The following is a 16,454-nucleotide window of genomic DNA, read 5'->3' as shown; positions in this document are numbered from 1 at the left end:
GCTCCAGATCCAGTGCTCTGTCCACACAGCTGGTGCTGACCTCACACATCCAGGAGGGTGTCTCCTTTTTTTTTTTTTTTTATGAAGAACCATTTTTTTTTAAATATATATTTTTTTTATTTATTTCGGAGAGGAAGGGAGCGGGAAAGAGAGAAACATCAATGATGGGAATCATTGATCGGCCGCCTCCTGCATGCCCCCTACTGGGGACTGAGCCGGCAACCAGGCATGTGCCCTTGATCAGAATCGAACCCGGAACCCTTCAGGCCGACGCTCTATCCACTGAGCCAAACCAGCGAGGGCCAGGAGGGTTTCTTTCAGCTGCTTCTCCCTCTCCCACCAGACTCGGCCAAGAAAAGCCAGGGGAAGTTTGTCAGAATCTGTGGGGAGTGGGAAGAAGGTGCAGCCAGGTCTCCCTCTGGGCTGAGGTTTCTGATCCCCCAGCCCTGAAGGCAGGAAGGGCCCCCCCCCCCCCCCCCGCCACCATTGGATCTGAGATCTGGGAATTCTCAAAGCCCCTTCCCCTCTTCTCTCCCGCTGAGATCCAACCGGCCCCAGCCCTGGCTGGCCCACCAGCCTCTCTGCCGTGGGGCTGGGCCTGGAGCACTGGGGTCCCCGGTGCCCTGTGAGGTCGGAGGGAGGCGGAGGGCCTCTGCTGAGTTTCGGAGGCTGTGCTGGGGCTGCTGGTGTGAACAGAGAAGCCCTGCCGCCTCAGCCACAGACAGAGGACCTGAGAGTACGTGGTCAGGACTCGGCCTGGTGCCACGACACGGGGATGTCCCCAAAGGCCACCTAAGCCACCATCATGTGCCCAGACACCAAGACCCAGCCTCATGCCACCCCCACCAGCCACAGATGGTACCGTGAAGCCGGGCTTCCCCTCCCGACTTCCTGCACAGCCTCAGCCCACCTACCGCACCCCCGAAGGGCTGGTCACCACCACTCCGCTCGCAGCCACTGCTCTTAGCAACAGCCCCCACCGCCCACCCAGGCGCTGGGAGAGCAGCGCGTCTTTCTATCAGTTTATCTGACACTGACACTCTATTTCCGGCTCCCTCTTACCTCCCCAGGGGAGGTGTGAGCGAGAAAGAGTGGACTCAGAGGGCAGGTATGACAGGGAGGGTGGGATGGGGACAGGAAGAGCTGATGACACCCATGTTGTGTTATCACTTATCACCTTTTCCTGGATGGCCCCTGTGCGGGCTCTGCCCTGCTTAGCTCACCGCTCTCAGCACCATGGCCCTGGCCCAGTGATGAGACCAGCCTTAGAAGTTAGACACTGCGCCTGAGGGTGCAGTCAGGAAGCAGCCGAACTGTGTGGGGTCTGAACTGGACCCCGATCTCTCTGAAGCCACGCTCCGTGCCCCTGTACCAGATCACCTTCTGGAGTGGCTCACCTTGGGCCGGCGAGCTCGGGGTGAGCCTGGCACTAAGGAACTTTTATTGTATCAAATGCTGCAAATCCTCAGATTATCAGAACACTACATTCAGAGGCAGGTGGGGAACCGATGCCGAACATGCATTTTTTTTTCCTGGTCCACCTTCCTGGGGGCGGAGAAGTGAGAGGCATGGCCACTCCCCACTCAAGGGAGTCACCCTCCAGGGTGGCCCTTGGGAGGCCAGCCAGTGCTGGCTGCTCCCCACACCCCCCACTGCATGCTGCAGCGGGGCTGGCAGTGATGGCAGGTGCAGAAGCTTCCAGGATGGAGCGGTCACAGCTGTCCCCTCACTCCCCACCTCCCACCCCAGGAGCCACACCGCCAGGATCTAGCTGCCTGAGACCTAGGACCAGATGCACTGAAAACCAGTGATGGTCACAGCAGCTGCAGCCCACGCGCCACGCTCCTGGGACACGCTCACTTCAGGTGTGTGGCCTCCAACTTCCCGAGATCTGGGGCTCATTCCCAGAATCATTCCTCCAACAGGTGTTTATCGAACACCTACCATATGCTGCGTGCTGTGCCGGGAGAGAGCTGAGGACAAGACCGGCTCAGTTCCAGCCCCAAGGATCTTACCATTGAGTGTAGCAGAGGACACGACACGGAAGCAGAGGCAGGGCCTCAGATTCAGGGTGTCCTGGCTCCCTGGTCAGATCCCAAGGCTGTGGGGTCAGAGGCCTGTGAGGAGTGGATGCAGAAGCCGAGGCCTAAGTAGGAATTCAGTGAGAGGAAGAGAGGACAGTGTGGATGGACCTGGAGGCCAGGGGGCCCAGCAGGCTCCCCTGTGAGGCACGCAGGACGTGAGCCGTGGGAGAGGGAAGCAGTGCTCAGGCCCCACTCTGGTCCCTTCCCAGCGCTTAGTGCCACCTGACACATCTATGTGTTGGCTGGTTTCAGTACGTGTCCCAGCACCAGCGTGGGGGCTCCACAGGCCAGTGCCTAGAACAGCGCCTGGCACAGGTAGGAGCTCAGTGCATACATGGTGAGTGAATGAATGAATGATCCATGTGGGTCCTATTTCTATGCTGCCATACAGACGACAGAGAACCAGACCCTGCGTTCTTATTTCTAAATGATGAACATGAGACATCCATTTTGGAAGAAGTAGGTGATCTTGCTTTTTTCCTTTGGGATTTATGCTTCATATTTATAGAGGACAAAAAGGGAAGAACATGATTGATTTGGAGGAGGGGGAAGCATGTCAGGTGTACGAGGGTGTGTGCCCAACCACAAGGCTCCTGCAGTTCGGAGAAATTAAAGCATCCTTCCCATCGCCTTTATGTCGCAGGTGGGAAACCAGGCTGGGGAGAAAGCCAAATCCTGAAATAGTTTAGCCACCACTTTAAAGGAAACAGGAAAAAAAGAATCCGAAAAGAATACCATCTCTGCTGTCATGGAACTTAAATTCTAGCAGGAGAGACCCTAAGCCAGGGGTGGGCAACCCCTGGCACACGTGCCAAACATGGCACGCCAGTAACTTTTGCTGGCACCCGAAACCCTCTCTTATAATCTTCATTTACAATTTTTTTTTTAATATCAACTTTTTTATTTTTCAGATAAATTCAGTGTAGGTGCATCTTAGATAAATAAATAATTTTACATAACAAGTTATCTTAAGGACCATAGACATGGAGTGACGAGAGAGGGGAAGAGCAATTTCTATGCCTCTGCCTTAACTCTCCCTGCCTCCCTAGATCTGACCAGTGTTTTGGTTTCATCCACATACGCTTGTGAATCTTTGTTCTCAGTGATGAATTTTGTTAAGTCTCCTAATAGGAGTAGCCTGACGGATGAAAGTAGTAGCTCGTGCATATCTCTGAAGGTCACGAAATATAAACCTGATGTAAAATCTCTGTCATCAGTGATGCAGCAGCAAAAGTCCCACTGATAATATCAAATGGGGTCATAAAGTTTTCTGTCGGACTATCAGTGTACATGTATACATTAAAAAATAAATGTATTTTTCATCATCATATACTGTGTTTTTGGCGCTCGAATGAATTTTATTATTTCTTCAAGGTTCTTCACATACGTACACCTTAAGAGATATCAAAAAATTAGGGTTGGCACGCAGAATTTTGAGTCAGAGATTTTTCTGGTTTTGGCACGCACTCACAAAAAGGTTGCCCACCCCTGCTCTAAGCGATGAGCTCGCATGAGAACTGACTAACCTGTGAGGCTGAGATGAGAAGCGTGTGTGTGTGTGTGTGTGTGTGTAGTGTGCGATGAGTGGGGCAGATTCGGGCTCCCGGGGAAGCCTGAGGAAAGAAGACACTGGCTGAGATGCAGAAGGCAAGTAGGAGCTGCAGGGGGTGGAGGTGGGGGAGGGGAAGAGATCCTAAATCCCAAGTGAGGAGGAGGGAAGGCTCGGGATAATCAGGAATGGCTGGCAGGTACCTGAGAGCGGGGGTGATGTTCACGGACAGGACAGTCGCGAGGGGCAGGTGTGGGTTGAAAGAGGCAATACTGGGAGACTCGCAGCTCTGTGCTGGGGCTGCTCTGCCTGTGACCTTCACTCTTGGGGCCTTAGGTTTGAAAAAGCCTAGTCCCCGACCTGGAGCCCACCTGGAGCAGCGCTACGGGGCGGCTGGGAGAGGCGGAGTGGGCACCCAGAGCCCGAGGCCCTCTCTCTCCAGCACCTCCCTGCAGCCTTCGCAGGCAGAGTGGCAGAGGAGGGGGCCAGCTGTCCCCCCACTCCAGCCGCAGTTCCCGACGGCCCCAAGGAGGGGCCAGCAGTGCATGAGCCCAGAATCGGTAACCAAAAGACCAGAGTTCTTAGCTCAAGACCTTGTGCACCCATTAATCCTGAGATGCGGGTCCTTTCACGTTTGAACATCTGCAATCAGCACTCCCTCCCAGCCAGCGTGTCAGAGTTCGCAGCATCTCTCCTGGCGCCACACAAAGTCAGGCCGAGTCTCTTCAAGCGGCGTCACGGGTTTGGTGAAACAGTCTGGAGACCCGGGCTGTGGCCTCCTGCATGGAGCTGACTAAACGCAGGACGGCCAGAAGCTGCCTGCGCTCTCAGAACTCCCTTCCGGAGAAGCCGCTGCCCTGACGACTTCATGGACTCTGAACTTTCCTGGGAAAAGAACATTTGAATCCTGTTCTTGTCAGCGGAGCTCACAGGCTAATCTCAGCTGTAAATCTTCCCATCTTCGTTTGACAGAGGCTTTCAGATTCTAAAGAATCACCTGGCCAAAGAATTCCTAACAAAATCTTACAGGCTCACAGGCTCTTTGACTTTAAAAGTACATGTAGGACAAGAACCATGAAGCCCTGTTCATACAGGGACAGCCGGCCGGCGTGGCTCAGTGGTTGAGCATCAACCTATGAACCAGGAGGTCATGGTTCGATTCCCAGTCAGGGCACCTTCCCAGGTTTCGGGCTCGATCCCCAGTGTGGGGTGTGCAGGAGGCAGCCGATCAATGATTCTCTCATCATTTATGTTTCTATCTCTCTCTCCCTCTCCCTTCCTCTCTGAAATCAATAAAAATATTTTTTTTAAAAAAATGGGCACAGGCCCTAACCGGTTTGGCTCAGTGGACAGAGCGTCGGCCTGCGGACTGAAAGGTCCCAGGTTCGATTCCAGTCAAGGGCATGTACCTCGGTTGCAGGCAACATCCCCAGTAGGGGGTGTGCAGGAGGCAGCTGATCAATGTTTCTCTCTCTCTCATCAATGTTTCTAACTCTCTATCCTTCTCCCTTCCTCTCTGTAAAAAAATCAATAAAACATATTTTTAAAATAAAAATAAATAAAATAAAAATAAATAAATAAAAATAAAAAAAATAAAAATAAAAATGGGCACAGGACTTGACTAGACATCTCTCCAAAGAAGACACAGGAATGGCCGATAAGCTCATGAAAAGATGCTCAACATCACAATCACCAGGGAAATGCAAACCCAAACTGCAATGAGACACCACGCGCACCCGCCAGGATGGCGGTCAAAAGTGAGTGCTCTGAGCACATGCAGACACTGCAACCCTCTGGCATTGCTGGCCGGGATGTCAAACGGTGCGGCTGCTACACAGGACAGCAGGTCCCCCAATAACGTCGATGCCGTAGGAACTTATCTCGTTTGTATCAATTAGCCTATGGTACAATGGGTTTCATTATGCTTGCTACGTTTAAAGTCGTAGAACCTATCTAAAGTGGGGACTTACTGAACAGTGGTTCCTCAACAGATGAACCATGTGACCTAGCAATTGCACTTCCGGCTGTGTAACCAAGAACGGAAAGCAGCGGCTCAAACAGATGTGTGTCCACCCAGGTTCAGAGCAGCATATTCACAACCAGGAGGTGGAAGCAACCCATGTGCCCACTGTGGATGAACAAAATGAGGTCCATCCATCCAGTGAAGTACTACTCAGCCTTAAAAAGGAAGGAAATTGACAGGTTACACCATAAGTGAACCTTGAGGGCATCAGGCTAAAGGAGGTGAGGCAGTCACTGAGAAGACACACACTGTAGACACACAGTGGTTCTCAACCTTCCTAATGCTGCGACCCTTTAATACAGTTCCTCATGTTGTGGTGACCCCCAATTATAAAATTATTTTCGTTGCTACTTCGTAACTGTAATCTTGCTACTGTTATGAATCGTAATGTAAATATCTGATATGCAGGATGGTCTTAGGCGACCCACAGGTTGAGAACCACTGCACTGCAGGATTCCACTATCGGAGGTCCCTAGAGGAGTCAGATTCCTAGGCAGAAAGTAGTATGGTGGCTGCCAGGGGCTGGGAGGAGTGGGCAGTTTTGCAAGATGAAAGTAATTCTGGGGATGGTTGGTAGCGATGATTGTACAAGAATGTGCCACCAAACTGTATGTATAAAAATGATAAAGTTTGTTATGTAGGTTTTACACAATTAAAAATTAATTTTAAAAAAATTACATGTGGGACCAGCTGGTGTGACTCAGTGGTTGAGCGACAGCCCAGGAGGTCGCTGGTTCGATTCCCGATCAGGACATGTTTCTGTCTCTCTATCCCTCTCCCTTCCCCTCTCTCTAAAAAAAACAAATAAATAAAATTTAAAAAATAAACAAAATTTTAAAAAATACAAAATTACATGTGGCAGAGACTTTGTTTCTTCAGGTCCCAGAATCAAGCGGCAAACCAGGACCTGCTGTGAGACCTGCCACAGACACGCAGTTTGGATCACGTAGGCGTTTGAACCTGACAGCCTCCGGAAGGAACCCGTGCTCTCCAGGTGGCCGAAGCCCCGGACTCCATCACCTCACCTGCCCGACTGGCTCCTGAAGGCACTTGAGGTTGGACCCGAGTGAAGGAAGAGAATCTGCAACGCCTGTTACTTTGCCAGTGGCCTCTGCTGCCCGGGCCTGGGGCTCTGCATGGACCGAGCTGGGGGGAGTCAGGTAACAGGACAGGGAGGACAGTAACGCTGTCCCACGAGTCCCCTCCACATCCCAAACCCATGTTGTCAGCTGGGGCCCAAGTGGCCAGCTCTGGACAATAAACCATAAGCAGAAGTGGCCTGTGTGTTGTGGGGTTACTGGGCTGAAGCAACAGGCGATGTCCCCCAGGGTGGAGCCTTCACTGGTCTGGGTCCCCAAGAGACAATGTTAAAACCACAGGCCCCAAATGTCCCATGACGGAAAGGTCATGCGAGCAAGTCAGCAAGAAATATAAGCCTTTTTGTTGAACCCCTGGGATCTGGGGGTTTGTCTGTTACTGCAACATAACCTTGCTTATTCTCACACACACGGTGCATGATGGGAAGAGAGGGTTACCACGGAGACCGAAGCCCTAGTTCCACACTCTATGCTGAGAAACCTCAGAAAAAGCACATGCTTTCTCCGGGCTTCGGTTCCCCATTTCTATCTAGAAAAACAGGAACTTCATATTGTTCGACCGAGGGAAGGAGACAGGTGCTGCTTACTAATCCAGGAGGGAGATCTGCGCTCTGCCAAGCTCCCCGCCTGGCCCTCAGTTCCCCCATCTGACCTCTCGGGGTCACCCATGGCTTCCAGGGCTGGACTCGAGAGGAGGAGCCCCTCTATGAATGGACTCAGTGTCAGGAACCAAGAAGGAGTGAGCTCACTCACTCCCCTCTCACAACTTCAGCTTCCTCTAAGGCAGTGGTTCTCAACCTTCCTAATGCTGCGACCCTTAAATACAGTTCCTCATGCTGTGGTGACCCCCAATTTCATTGTTACAAATTGAACATAATTAAAGCATAGTGATTAATCACAAAAACAATATGTAATTATATATGTGTTTTCCGATGGTCTTAGGCGACCCCTATGAAAGGGTCGTTCGACCCCCAAAGGGGTAGCGACCCACAGGTTGAGAACTGCTGCTCTACAGGGACAGCCTGAGACCCCAGCCCCTTGCGGAGATGGTTTTCAACACTGACCTTGACCTCAGCCTGTCTTGGGAGTCCTCACCCACCTAGAAGGCCTCTACCCAGAGCTGGGAGCTGCACGAAGCACTGGACCCACCCACTTAGCACAGACTGTCAGAGTGTCTCCCAGGTGGGGGGGGGCTGGCGGAAGCCAGGGCATCGCCTGGGCACTGAGGGCATCAGCAGGACAGACCCGACACACGTGGGAATCTGGAGGGGCAGACAGCACTGAGCTTTATTTCCAAACACGACAGACAGAATGCCCTGACCTCCCACCCGTCACCCCTTCTGAGCCCAGGAAGGAGACAGGCCTGGGCCTACCCACCGGCCCCACCTAGGAGGGTGGGGCCTGAGTCCACCTCTAGCTGAGGCCGGGCAGGGCTCCCCTCTCATGGGTACCCCTGCCAGAGGGAAGAGGCTGGAGGCGATGGCAGGAGCACTGTCCTCCAAGTGGCCAGTCCTCAGGTCGTCCACCAGGGTGTGCGGGCGGGGCTGGGGCACCTGGGGTTCTGACCAGATCGGGGTGGGGGATGGGACCCGCACTGACTGGGCCTGGATGGTGAATAAGGTGGTGTCAGAGGGGGCCACTGTGGCGGCAGGTCACCCCAGTTCCAGCCTCATCCCCTTCGGGATCTTAGAGTTGGGGTCACCTCCTTGGGAGGGATGGGGTAGCCAGTGGGGAGGGCTGGATCCTGGAAGGGTGCCTTGGGTCAGGGCCAGGAAATGGGGATGGGCTCCTACGGGGAGACACCCCAATCCCACCCCCAGGACTCTGCAGTCCCCAGGCCCACTCCAGGCACCTGCCCCTCCCAGGGTGCCCCAGACCATACCAGGTGGGAAGGGCCGGCCGATAGCGGCTGGTGCTGGGCCTCGGAGGTGACACAGGACCAGAGGTCCAGGCTCCGGGGGCCGGAGCTTTTCTCGGGTTTTGGAGGGATAATGTCCCAGCCCAGCAGACAGTGCTGTGGAGAAAAAGAGGTCAAGGCCCTGACCTGGGGCAGGGCTCCCCCAAAGAGTCACGGTACCCCATGGAGACGGAGGCTCCCCCAGGGCAGAGGCTGTGTCTACCCACTGGGCCTCCCTTTTCCTGACCCTGCTGACCCAGGCCCTGGCGCAGACCCGGAGGGCGGAGGGAAGGCTGCGGACACTGATGAGCACTTCCTGCTGGGCTCAGCCCCACGCCCGGACCGGTACTGATTCCCTCAACTGCCCCACCTCATCACACAAACCTGCGGACAGTATGTTGTGCCCATTTTACAAATGTGCAAACCGACTTTCCTTGGCATCCCATCTCCTCCCCCCGGCCCAGCTTCCCCAGCCTCAACTGGGAGTGACTGGGGTCCCCCACCCAGGAGACACGAAGGATGTGATGGAGGCACTATGCAAGCATAAGGGCTGGGGTTCCAATCCCAGCTCTTCCACCTGCTGGACTCGGTCAGTCACCGCCCCTCTGCCTCAGCGAGCTCATCTATAGCGCGGGGCGGCAGCAGAGCCTGTGCTCTCGGCTGCTGTGGGCTCCGTGAGAGGATCCTCCTCAGGACCGCGCACCCACATGGGAGCTGATACATGGGGCCCATTCACACCAGCAGGTGGCAGACCCTTCTGGATGCGGGGCGAGGGTGGGGTGGCCCACACCCCCGAACAAGCAGAGCACAGGTGATGGAAGTGGCCTGGCCTGGGCTTCAGAGATCTGGGTGCTCATCCTCCTCGAGCTCAGCCTCGCTGGGTGGCCTCGGCACAGTCCCTGCCCTCTCTGGGCTCCGTCTGGGGACCTGGGCCAGCCCCGCACCCATCCCCATCCAGACTCCCTGTGGCTGCTCACCCGGGGCAGGGCCAGCGTGTCGGAGGCGTCGAAGCTCTTCCGCCGGTGGATGCGGTAGCGGTGGGGTGGGTCCAGGATGGACTGTGGGATGCTCACCCTGGGGGGTGACGCGGGGGGGGGGGGGGGGATTACCACAGAGGTTTCCTGGCTATCGGGGGGTCACAGCCCCAGGCCCATCGTTCCTTCCCTCAAACCAGTGGGCTCCCAGCTCTGACTCCCTCCTCAGCTGCTGCTGCCCCCAAAGGTGCCCCCAGGTGCCCTGCCTGCTCTGGCCACTCACCGGACCTGCGCTGGGTCTGCCAGTGTCTTAGGGCCCCGCTGGTTCCGGGGTGTCCTGCATAGGCGGCAGGGGGTGCCAGGGTCCGAAGGCACCAGGAACAGACGCCGGTTGACACGGTAACAGTACACACCTGGAGGCCCAGCAGAAGCAGCAGTGCCTCAGCCCGGAAGCCTAACACCGGAGCCCCTGCTGCCCCCAACCACACAGGCCTGCCTTCCAACTGCCCTCCGCCACACTCACAGGCGTGTACACATGCACACACACAGCATGCACAGACTTATGCTCACACAAAACATGGAGCACCACTTCCTCAAGCATGACACACATGTGCACACAACCGCACACTGGCCAGCACCTTCGCATGTGGAAATGCCATGTGTGCAAACAAAGCATGGCTTTCGTCACATTTGTGGACACATGCACGTGCCTATATTTGTAATCACACATACACATGGTGCACACAGAGTCATGTTCACATGAATATCCCTTACACACATATGTACAGTGTACGCTATACATGCAAATTCACAGCAGACTGAGCCGGGAACCTCCCCCCACAGGCAACCCATGTGGAGAGAAGAGGGAGTGGGAGTGGGAGCACACAGGAAATGAGGCAGCTGGGAAGCAAATGAAGGCTGCAGGGGAGCGGGGAGGCGGGGTGACACAGGGCTGACCCTAATCCCCATGAGGCCGGGCCTCAGCTCCCTCACCTCCCACCCAGGGCCTGCTCCGTCCTGTCCAGACACCAGGCCTCCCCTCGCTGATCCCCAACACCCAGCCGCCTCCCCAGGCCCCCACGACCTCGGCTGGGCTCCAGGGCAGCCCTCGGGGCATACACTCACATTCGTGGTCTTCCTGGGCACTGTCGCTCTCCCGCCGGCCTGGGAACTGGGGTCTATGAGAGCGAGAGGGTGAACAGGCCAGCGACAGGGAGGGTCCCTGTGCTGCCTGCCCACCGCTGGCCTGCCCCTACTCACTCGGGCTCACTGTGAATACACTCCTCCTTGTGGGTTTCCCGGAACTCCTGCAGCTTCGAGAAGAAGGCCTCGGGCTTGCTGCTGATGGGCGAGCTGTTGTCCAGAGACCCTGAAGTGGGCAAAGCACAGGGAGCTGCTGTGCGGCCACTGGCCAAGGCTCAGAGGACACTCAGTGCTGGCACCCAGTCCACCTGCTCTGTCCCCACCAGGCCTCACAGACCAGCAGGGACCCTCCATTCACTGTGCCTGTTGGTTTTGCCTGTGTCCATCCACCCTGATGCATATCCAATTGTCTAAGCAAACAGTACTTACAGAACCCCTGCAATGGGCCAGACACCGTTTAATGTGCCGGGGAAAGAGCAGTGAACTAGACCAAGCTCCTGCCTCACTTACTTATATGGTGGCAACAGACAAACTAGTCACCTAAGAGACATGCAATACAACACTGAGTGGTGACGTGTGCCAGGAAGTAGCGAGCAGAACCGGGGAACCCAGCTTGATAGGGCAGGGGTGCCAGGGGAGGCCTCTCTGAGGAGGTGACACCTGAAAGGGGGGAGGGAGCCACGTGGCCATCTCAGGTAGAAGAGCAAGTGCAAAGGGCCTGGGGCGGAAGTGTATCTGAGGAACAGCCAGGAGGTGAAAGTGGCTAGAGGGGAGTAAGGGGTGAGAGTGGAGGAGATGAGGCTGGGAAGCCAGCAGGGGGCTTGGGGACAAGGAGTGGCATAATCAGATCGGCCATGTATTTTTACCCTCTGGCTGCTATAAGGTGGGAGACAGGGGCACCAGTTAGAAGTGGCTATAGGCATCCTGGCGGAGAGAAGTAATCAGAGGCTAGAAATATGCTGAAGGCAGGGCTACTAGGATGTGCCAATGGACTGGGAGAGGAATATGTGACAAGGAGAGACGGAAATCAAGGTTGATCCCAAGGTTATGACCTGACCAGTTATTAGGTACTTAGAGTTGCCATTTGCAAAGACAGGAAAGACTGCAGTGGGAAGAAAATCATCACCTTGATGTTGGACATGAAAGCAATCTAAGACACTGAATGTGCCATACAGAGAAGGCAGCCAGGTACACAAGTCTAGAATTCAGGCGGTGGGCAGTGATAAAAACAGGGGAGTCCAGGCAAGCACTCAAGCACCACCTCCGTGCCTGTCACTGTGTCTGGGGCTGAAAGAAGGCGCTCACCAAGGAGGGAGGGCCACTCAGACACACTAGGCAGCACTGGGGGGGGAGAAGGGGGGCGGGGGCTCAGGCAAGTGAGTAGGCAAGCTGGGGCCTCCCCTCCCCCCACTCACAGGCAAGGTGTGTGCATGGGGCGGGCCACACCTGCAATCCAGTCATAGCCCAGGTAGGGTCTGAGGCGCCAGCTCCTCTCAGGCACTGGAGACTCCTTGTTGAAGGTCACTCTTAGCTGACAAGGCAAAAACATCAGATTAGACCAGCAGGCCCAGCACGAAGGAGGCCCCAGCTTGGGGGAAGCAAAAGGGTTGTGTGGGCCCCAAGGCTCAGCTGAGGGCTCAGGAATTGAAAGATACAGTGTTTGGTCCCCACCCCTTTCTATGTGTGACTTTGAGTAAGTGTGGCCTCAGCCTTGGTCTTGCCATCTGTATAATGGGGTTCCTCGCCTTCTTCCCAAAGTGCTGTCTGAGAAACTAGCAACCACCACTTACCCAGCACTTAGGCCAGTGATGGCGAACCTATGACACTCACCTATGAACTCATTTTTTTGGTTGATTTTTCTTTGTTAAGTGGCATTTAAATATATAAAATAAATATCAACAATATAAGTCTTTGTTTTACTATGGTTGCAAATATCAAAAAAATTCTTTATGTGACACGGCACCAGAGTTAAGTTAGGGTTTTTCAAAATGCTGACACGCCGAGCTCAAAAGGTTCGCCATCACTGGCTTAGGCTGAGCTGGACACAACCTGCGGTATCTCCCGGACAGCCTCTCACCTTGCAAAGAAGGCTGCCCATGAGTGCATTTGTCAGACAGGGAAACTGAGGTTCCAGGAAGCGCCCACCGACGGATGCCCCGCTCTCCCATGGTACCTTGGGCAGCTTTCTTGGTTGATCCTGGATGGGCCTCGAGGCCTGCGCCTCCAGCTCCGCTGATCGCTCTGAGTCACTAGAGTCTGAGGTGGCCAGCAACGGTGACACGCAGGGCCTCAGGGGGCTCCGGGGCTCCCTGACAGGTGGGAGAGGGATCACCCCCGAGCTGGCCCCGCCAAGAGAGGACATGTCGCAGGAGTCACCTTGGTTGGCATCCCGTGGAGAGGAGGTTCTCTGGGCCATTGAAGGCATCTTTGGGGACGATGGCATCTCGGAGGCACAGCTGCTGCTGGAGTCCAGGCTTGACTAGAACAGAGAGGCCAGGTCACCCAGCCACCTCCCAGCTGGCATGTGCTAGGCATAAAGGCCCGCGTTCCTGCTCCAGCCTCTGCTGTCCCAGTCCAGTCCCTCCCCTTGCTAGGCCTCAGTTTTCCCATCAGCCATACAATGGGCACGCTGCACAGGACAACCCTGGAGGCCTGGGTTCTGGCCTGAAGGTTAGTAGCCCCCCACATCCTCTGGGAGTTCCCAAGGTGAACACCCACCTCTGAGGCTGCCTTGGCCACCAACCGCCGCATGGCATCCTGCCCAACCCACAGCTGCCTCAGAAGCTCCAGGTTGAGCTGCCGCAGCTGCGCCAGGTCCTTGGTCTCCACCATCCCAGGCATATCGTCTGGCTTCCCACAGCCGATGTCGGATGCCGCTGACTCCCGGCTGTAGAGTGCCTTCAGGGCTGAGTTCCAGACCCAGCTCTGCTACCTGCAGCCAAGACAGCATGACACGGGGCTTAGGAGGCTGCCCAGAGGAGGCAGAGGCCTGGGTTCAAATCCCTCCACTCTGGTTCTCCCCAACTGTGCAGCCGCCGACAAACAATTTAACCTTCCTCTGCCTCCGTTTCTTAATCTGTCAAACGAGACGATAACAGTATCTACCTCATAAGGTTGTTGTAAGGATTAAATGAGGTCACGCATGTTACATCTTAGTACAGTTCCTGGCACACAGTAAGCATGCAATAAATGTCTGTTACTATTCATCTGGTCAGAGTGTGTTTCTTTACACGCGCAAAGGGAACAATCCCCCTTTAAAGACTTGAACTATGAACTTAGACCAGTTTGATTTATAGAAAGCAATTGGGGCAATTCTACAAATGTAAGGCATTATAACCTGTGAATCCAACACATACCAGGCTCCTGCAGGGACTCTTTCCTCTCTCCTGCTCATTCTTCCTGTTTCCTTTCTTTTTACAGAGGAAGAAACCAAAGTTCAGAGAAGTTAAGCAACTTGCCCCATATCACACAGCCAGTAAGTGGCAAAATCAGGATTTGAACCTCAATCTAGCTCCAGGATCCACGGTCACACCAGCCTTTCCCCAGCACTGTGGAGAGGGGCCTGGAAAGCTGCCTCCCACTCCCAGCCTTTGCCACCACCACCCCCCGCCCACCCATCCAGGCTCAGGGATATACAGATGCCTCTGGAAGGAGTTTCTGCAGGCTAGGGGAAGGGGCTCCCCACTTCCCTCACATCCCCAAGGCCAGACTCCCCCCAACAGAAAGTCTCTCCCAATACACACTATCCCTTTTCAACCCTGGGTCCAGGGAGAGCACCTTCAGAAACCCTGCCCCACCCACACTCCTCGCCTGTGGACCGCCCACACCGGGTGGGGGCGGGGCCTCCTCAGCGCCCTAGAGCAGAGAGAAACCGGACTTACACTGGACACCCTACCCCTCGCATATGCCCCGCAGGGAAGCGGGTACAGAGGGGATGCGATACCGAGGACTCTGGGGGGCAGTCTCCTATGCAAGCTCGGCAAACAGCCAGATCCGGGGACCGGAAGTCCAGGCGCCCGCCCTTATCTGGTCAGATTCCCCTCGGGATTAAAGAGAACAGCCTGGCCTAGCCGGTTTGGCTCAATGGATAGAGTATCGGCCTGCGGACTGACCGGTCCTGGTTCGATTCCGGTCAAGGGCACATACCTCCATTGCAGGCTGGATCCCCAGGCCTGGTTGGGGTGCGTGGGAGAGGCAATCAATTGATGTGTCTCTCTCACATCCATGTTTCTCTGTCTATCCCCCTCCCTTCCACTCTCTCTAAAATAATAATAATAATTAAAAAAGAACAGCCTGCACTGCCCTCCTCCGGCTCCAGCCCCCTTTGAAAAGCTAAAAGCTAACAATAAAGATTTTTTTTTTAAATAAGGAACGTTTTTAAAAATTGGGGGGAAATGAAAAGCTAAAAGCTGCGCAAATGCAACAGGAAGGCAACGTTCAAAAGAGAGACGGGTAGCAAAAGCACCAGAGCAGTGCGGGCGGACGCAGGGACCGGACCCGGGGAAAGGGAGACTCAGCCGACCTGAGCACTCACAGTAAAATTCATCTTTCCCATCGCGTCCCCGAACCCCGCGGGGGCACACGCGGGGCCTCCAACCGAGCCCTTCCCCCGCCCCACCCCATCCCACCCCATCCCCGGCCTAGCTGCTCTGCACTCACTGCCCGGAAGCCACCGATCCGCGCCGCTGGACGCCGCCTGTGCCGGAAGAAGTTCCGCCCCGTCCACCCTACGTGACGCCAACGGGGGCGGGACCCACAAGGCCTCCCTGATTGGTCAGGTGAGTGGCAGGGTCCAGATGCGCCTGGGAACGTTACTCCGCGTTCAGAAGCAACAGTTTCAATATTTGGGCGGGACTAACAGCGTTGCTCAACAGTTGATTGGTCAACGTCCGAGGTCAATTTTTTCGGAATAGGGCGGGCTCCTGGGAGGCTGGCTCTGATACTAGGCCACAAGCTGTGTCACGTTTGGCGCAGGCGGGTTCAGAGTCTGGCCCTGACGCTGCCCCTAAGCAGTGGGATGCAGCTGTGGGGTTTTAACCTGGGCGAGCGTGGTTGGCGGCTGGCGAATCATTCTTTCATACTTTTTCTTTTTTAAAAAAATATTTTTTTATTGATTTCAGAGAGGAAGGGAGAGGGAGAGAGAGAAACATCAATGATGAGAATCAATCATTGATCAGCTGCCTCTTGCACGCCCCCCTACTGGGGATCGATCCCAGAGCCGGGCGTGTGCCCTGACCGCTAATCAAACCGGGACTTCCTGGTGGATAGATCGAAGCTCAACCACCGAACCACCCCGGCCAGGCCTTTCATCCTTTCTTTAAAGCATTTATCGTTCTATGCAGTGGGAGTAAGGTTAGAATGAAGAGGCGGCCCTACTTGGAGGAGCAGGTTAAGAAGTGGATACAGTGTGTAAAATATAAGTAAATTTATATAGAGTGCCTACTATTCGCCAGGTATTTCCCCAGCCTCACAAATATGCTTTAAGGTGTGTGGGTTGTTGTTGTTGTTGTTGTTTTTTAATTTATTGACTTTTAGAGAGAGAAAGAGGAAGGGAAGGAGGAAGAGAGAAACGTTGATTTGTTGGTCTATTTATTTATGCACTCACTGATTGCTTCTTGTATGTGTCCTGAAGGGAGATTGAACCTGAAACCTCAGTGGGCTCAGGGACTCCTGGTATTGGCACTTGG

At 54.9% G+C, this 16,454-nt stretch overlaps 1 protein-coding gene across 4 annotated transcripts; it reads right to left on the bottom strand.

The window, feature by feature from the left end:
- Positions 1 to 8,014: 8,014 nt before the first annotated feature.
- On the bottom strand, positions 8,015 to 15,505 carry MIIP (migration and invasion inhibitory protein). Of its 4 annotated transcripts, none has more exons than XM_070404102.1 (11): positions 15,427 to 15,505; positions 14,124 to 14,177; positions 13,486 to 13,699; positions 12,941 to 13,246; positions 12,214 to 12,298; positions 10,885 to 10,993; positions 10,750 to 10,802; positions 9,908 to 10,037; positions 9,628 to 9,724; positions 8,636 to 8,767; positions 8,015 to 8,357 (listed from the first exon to the last, which is right to left on the bottom strand). In XM_070404102.1, exons 3-11 carry the CDS (start codon positions 13,606 to 13,608, stop codon positions 8,085 to 8,087), a joined length of 1,308 nt encoding a protein of 435 aa, XP_070260203.1. In that variant the 5' UTR covers positions 13,609 to 13,699; positions 14,124 to 14,177; positions 15,427 to 15,505; the 3' UTR covers positions 8,015 to 8,084. The 4 variants fall into 4 exon arrangements, with proteins under 4 accessions (XP_070260203.1, XP_070260206.1, XP_070260204.1 ...); XM_070404105.1 differs by lacking the exon at positions 15,427 to 15,505 and adding an exon at positions 15,302 to 15,397; XM_070404103.1 differs by lacking the exon at positions 15,427 to 15,505 and adding an exon at positions 14,914 to 15,292.
- Positions 15,506 to 16,454: the final 949 nt, after the last annotated feature.

The sequence above is a fragment of the Myotis yumanensis genome, unplaced genomic scaffold (genome assembly GCF_028538775.1).
Source record: "Myotis yumanensis isolate MYYU_CA2020_CCGP unplaced genomic scaffold, mMyoYum1.0.hap1 SCAF_2, whole genome shotgun sequence".
Classification (NCBI taxonomy): Eukaryota; Metazoa; Chordata; class Mammalia; order Chiroptera; family Vespertilionidae; genus Myotis; species Myotis yumanensis.
This window is presented reverse-complemented; position numbering and strand designations above follow the sequence as displayed.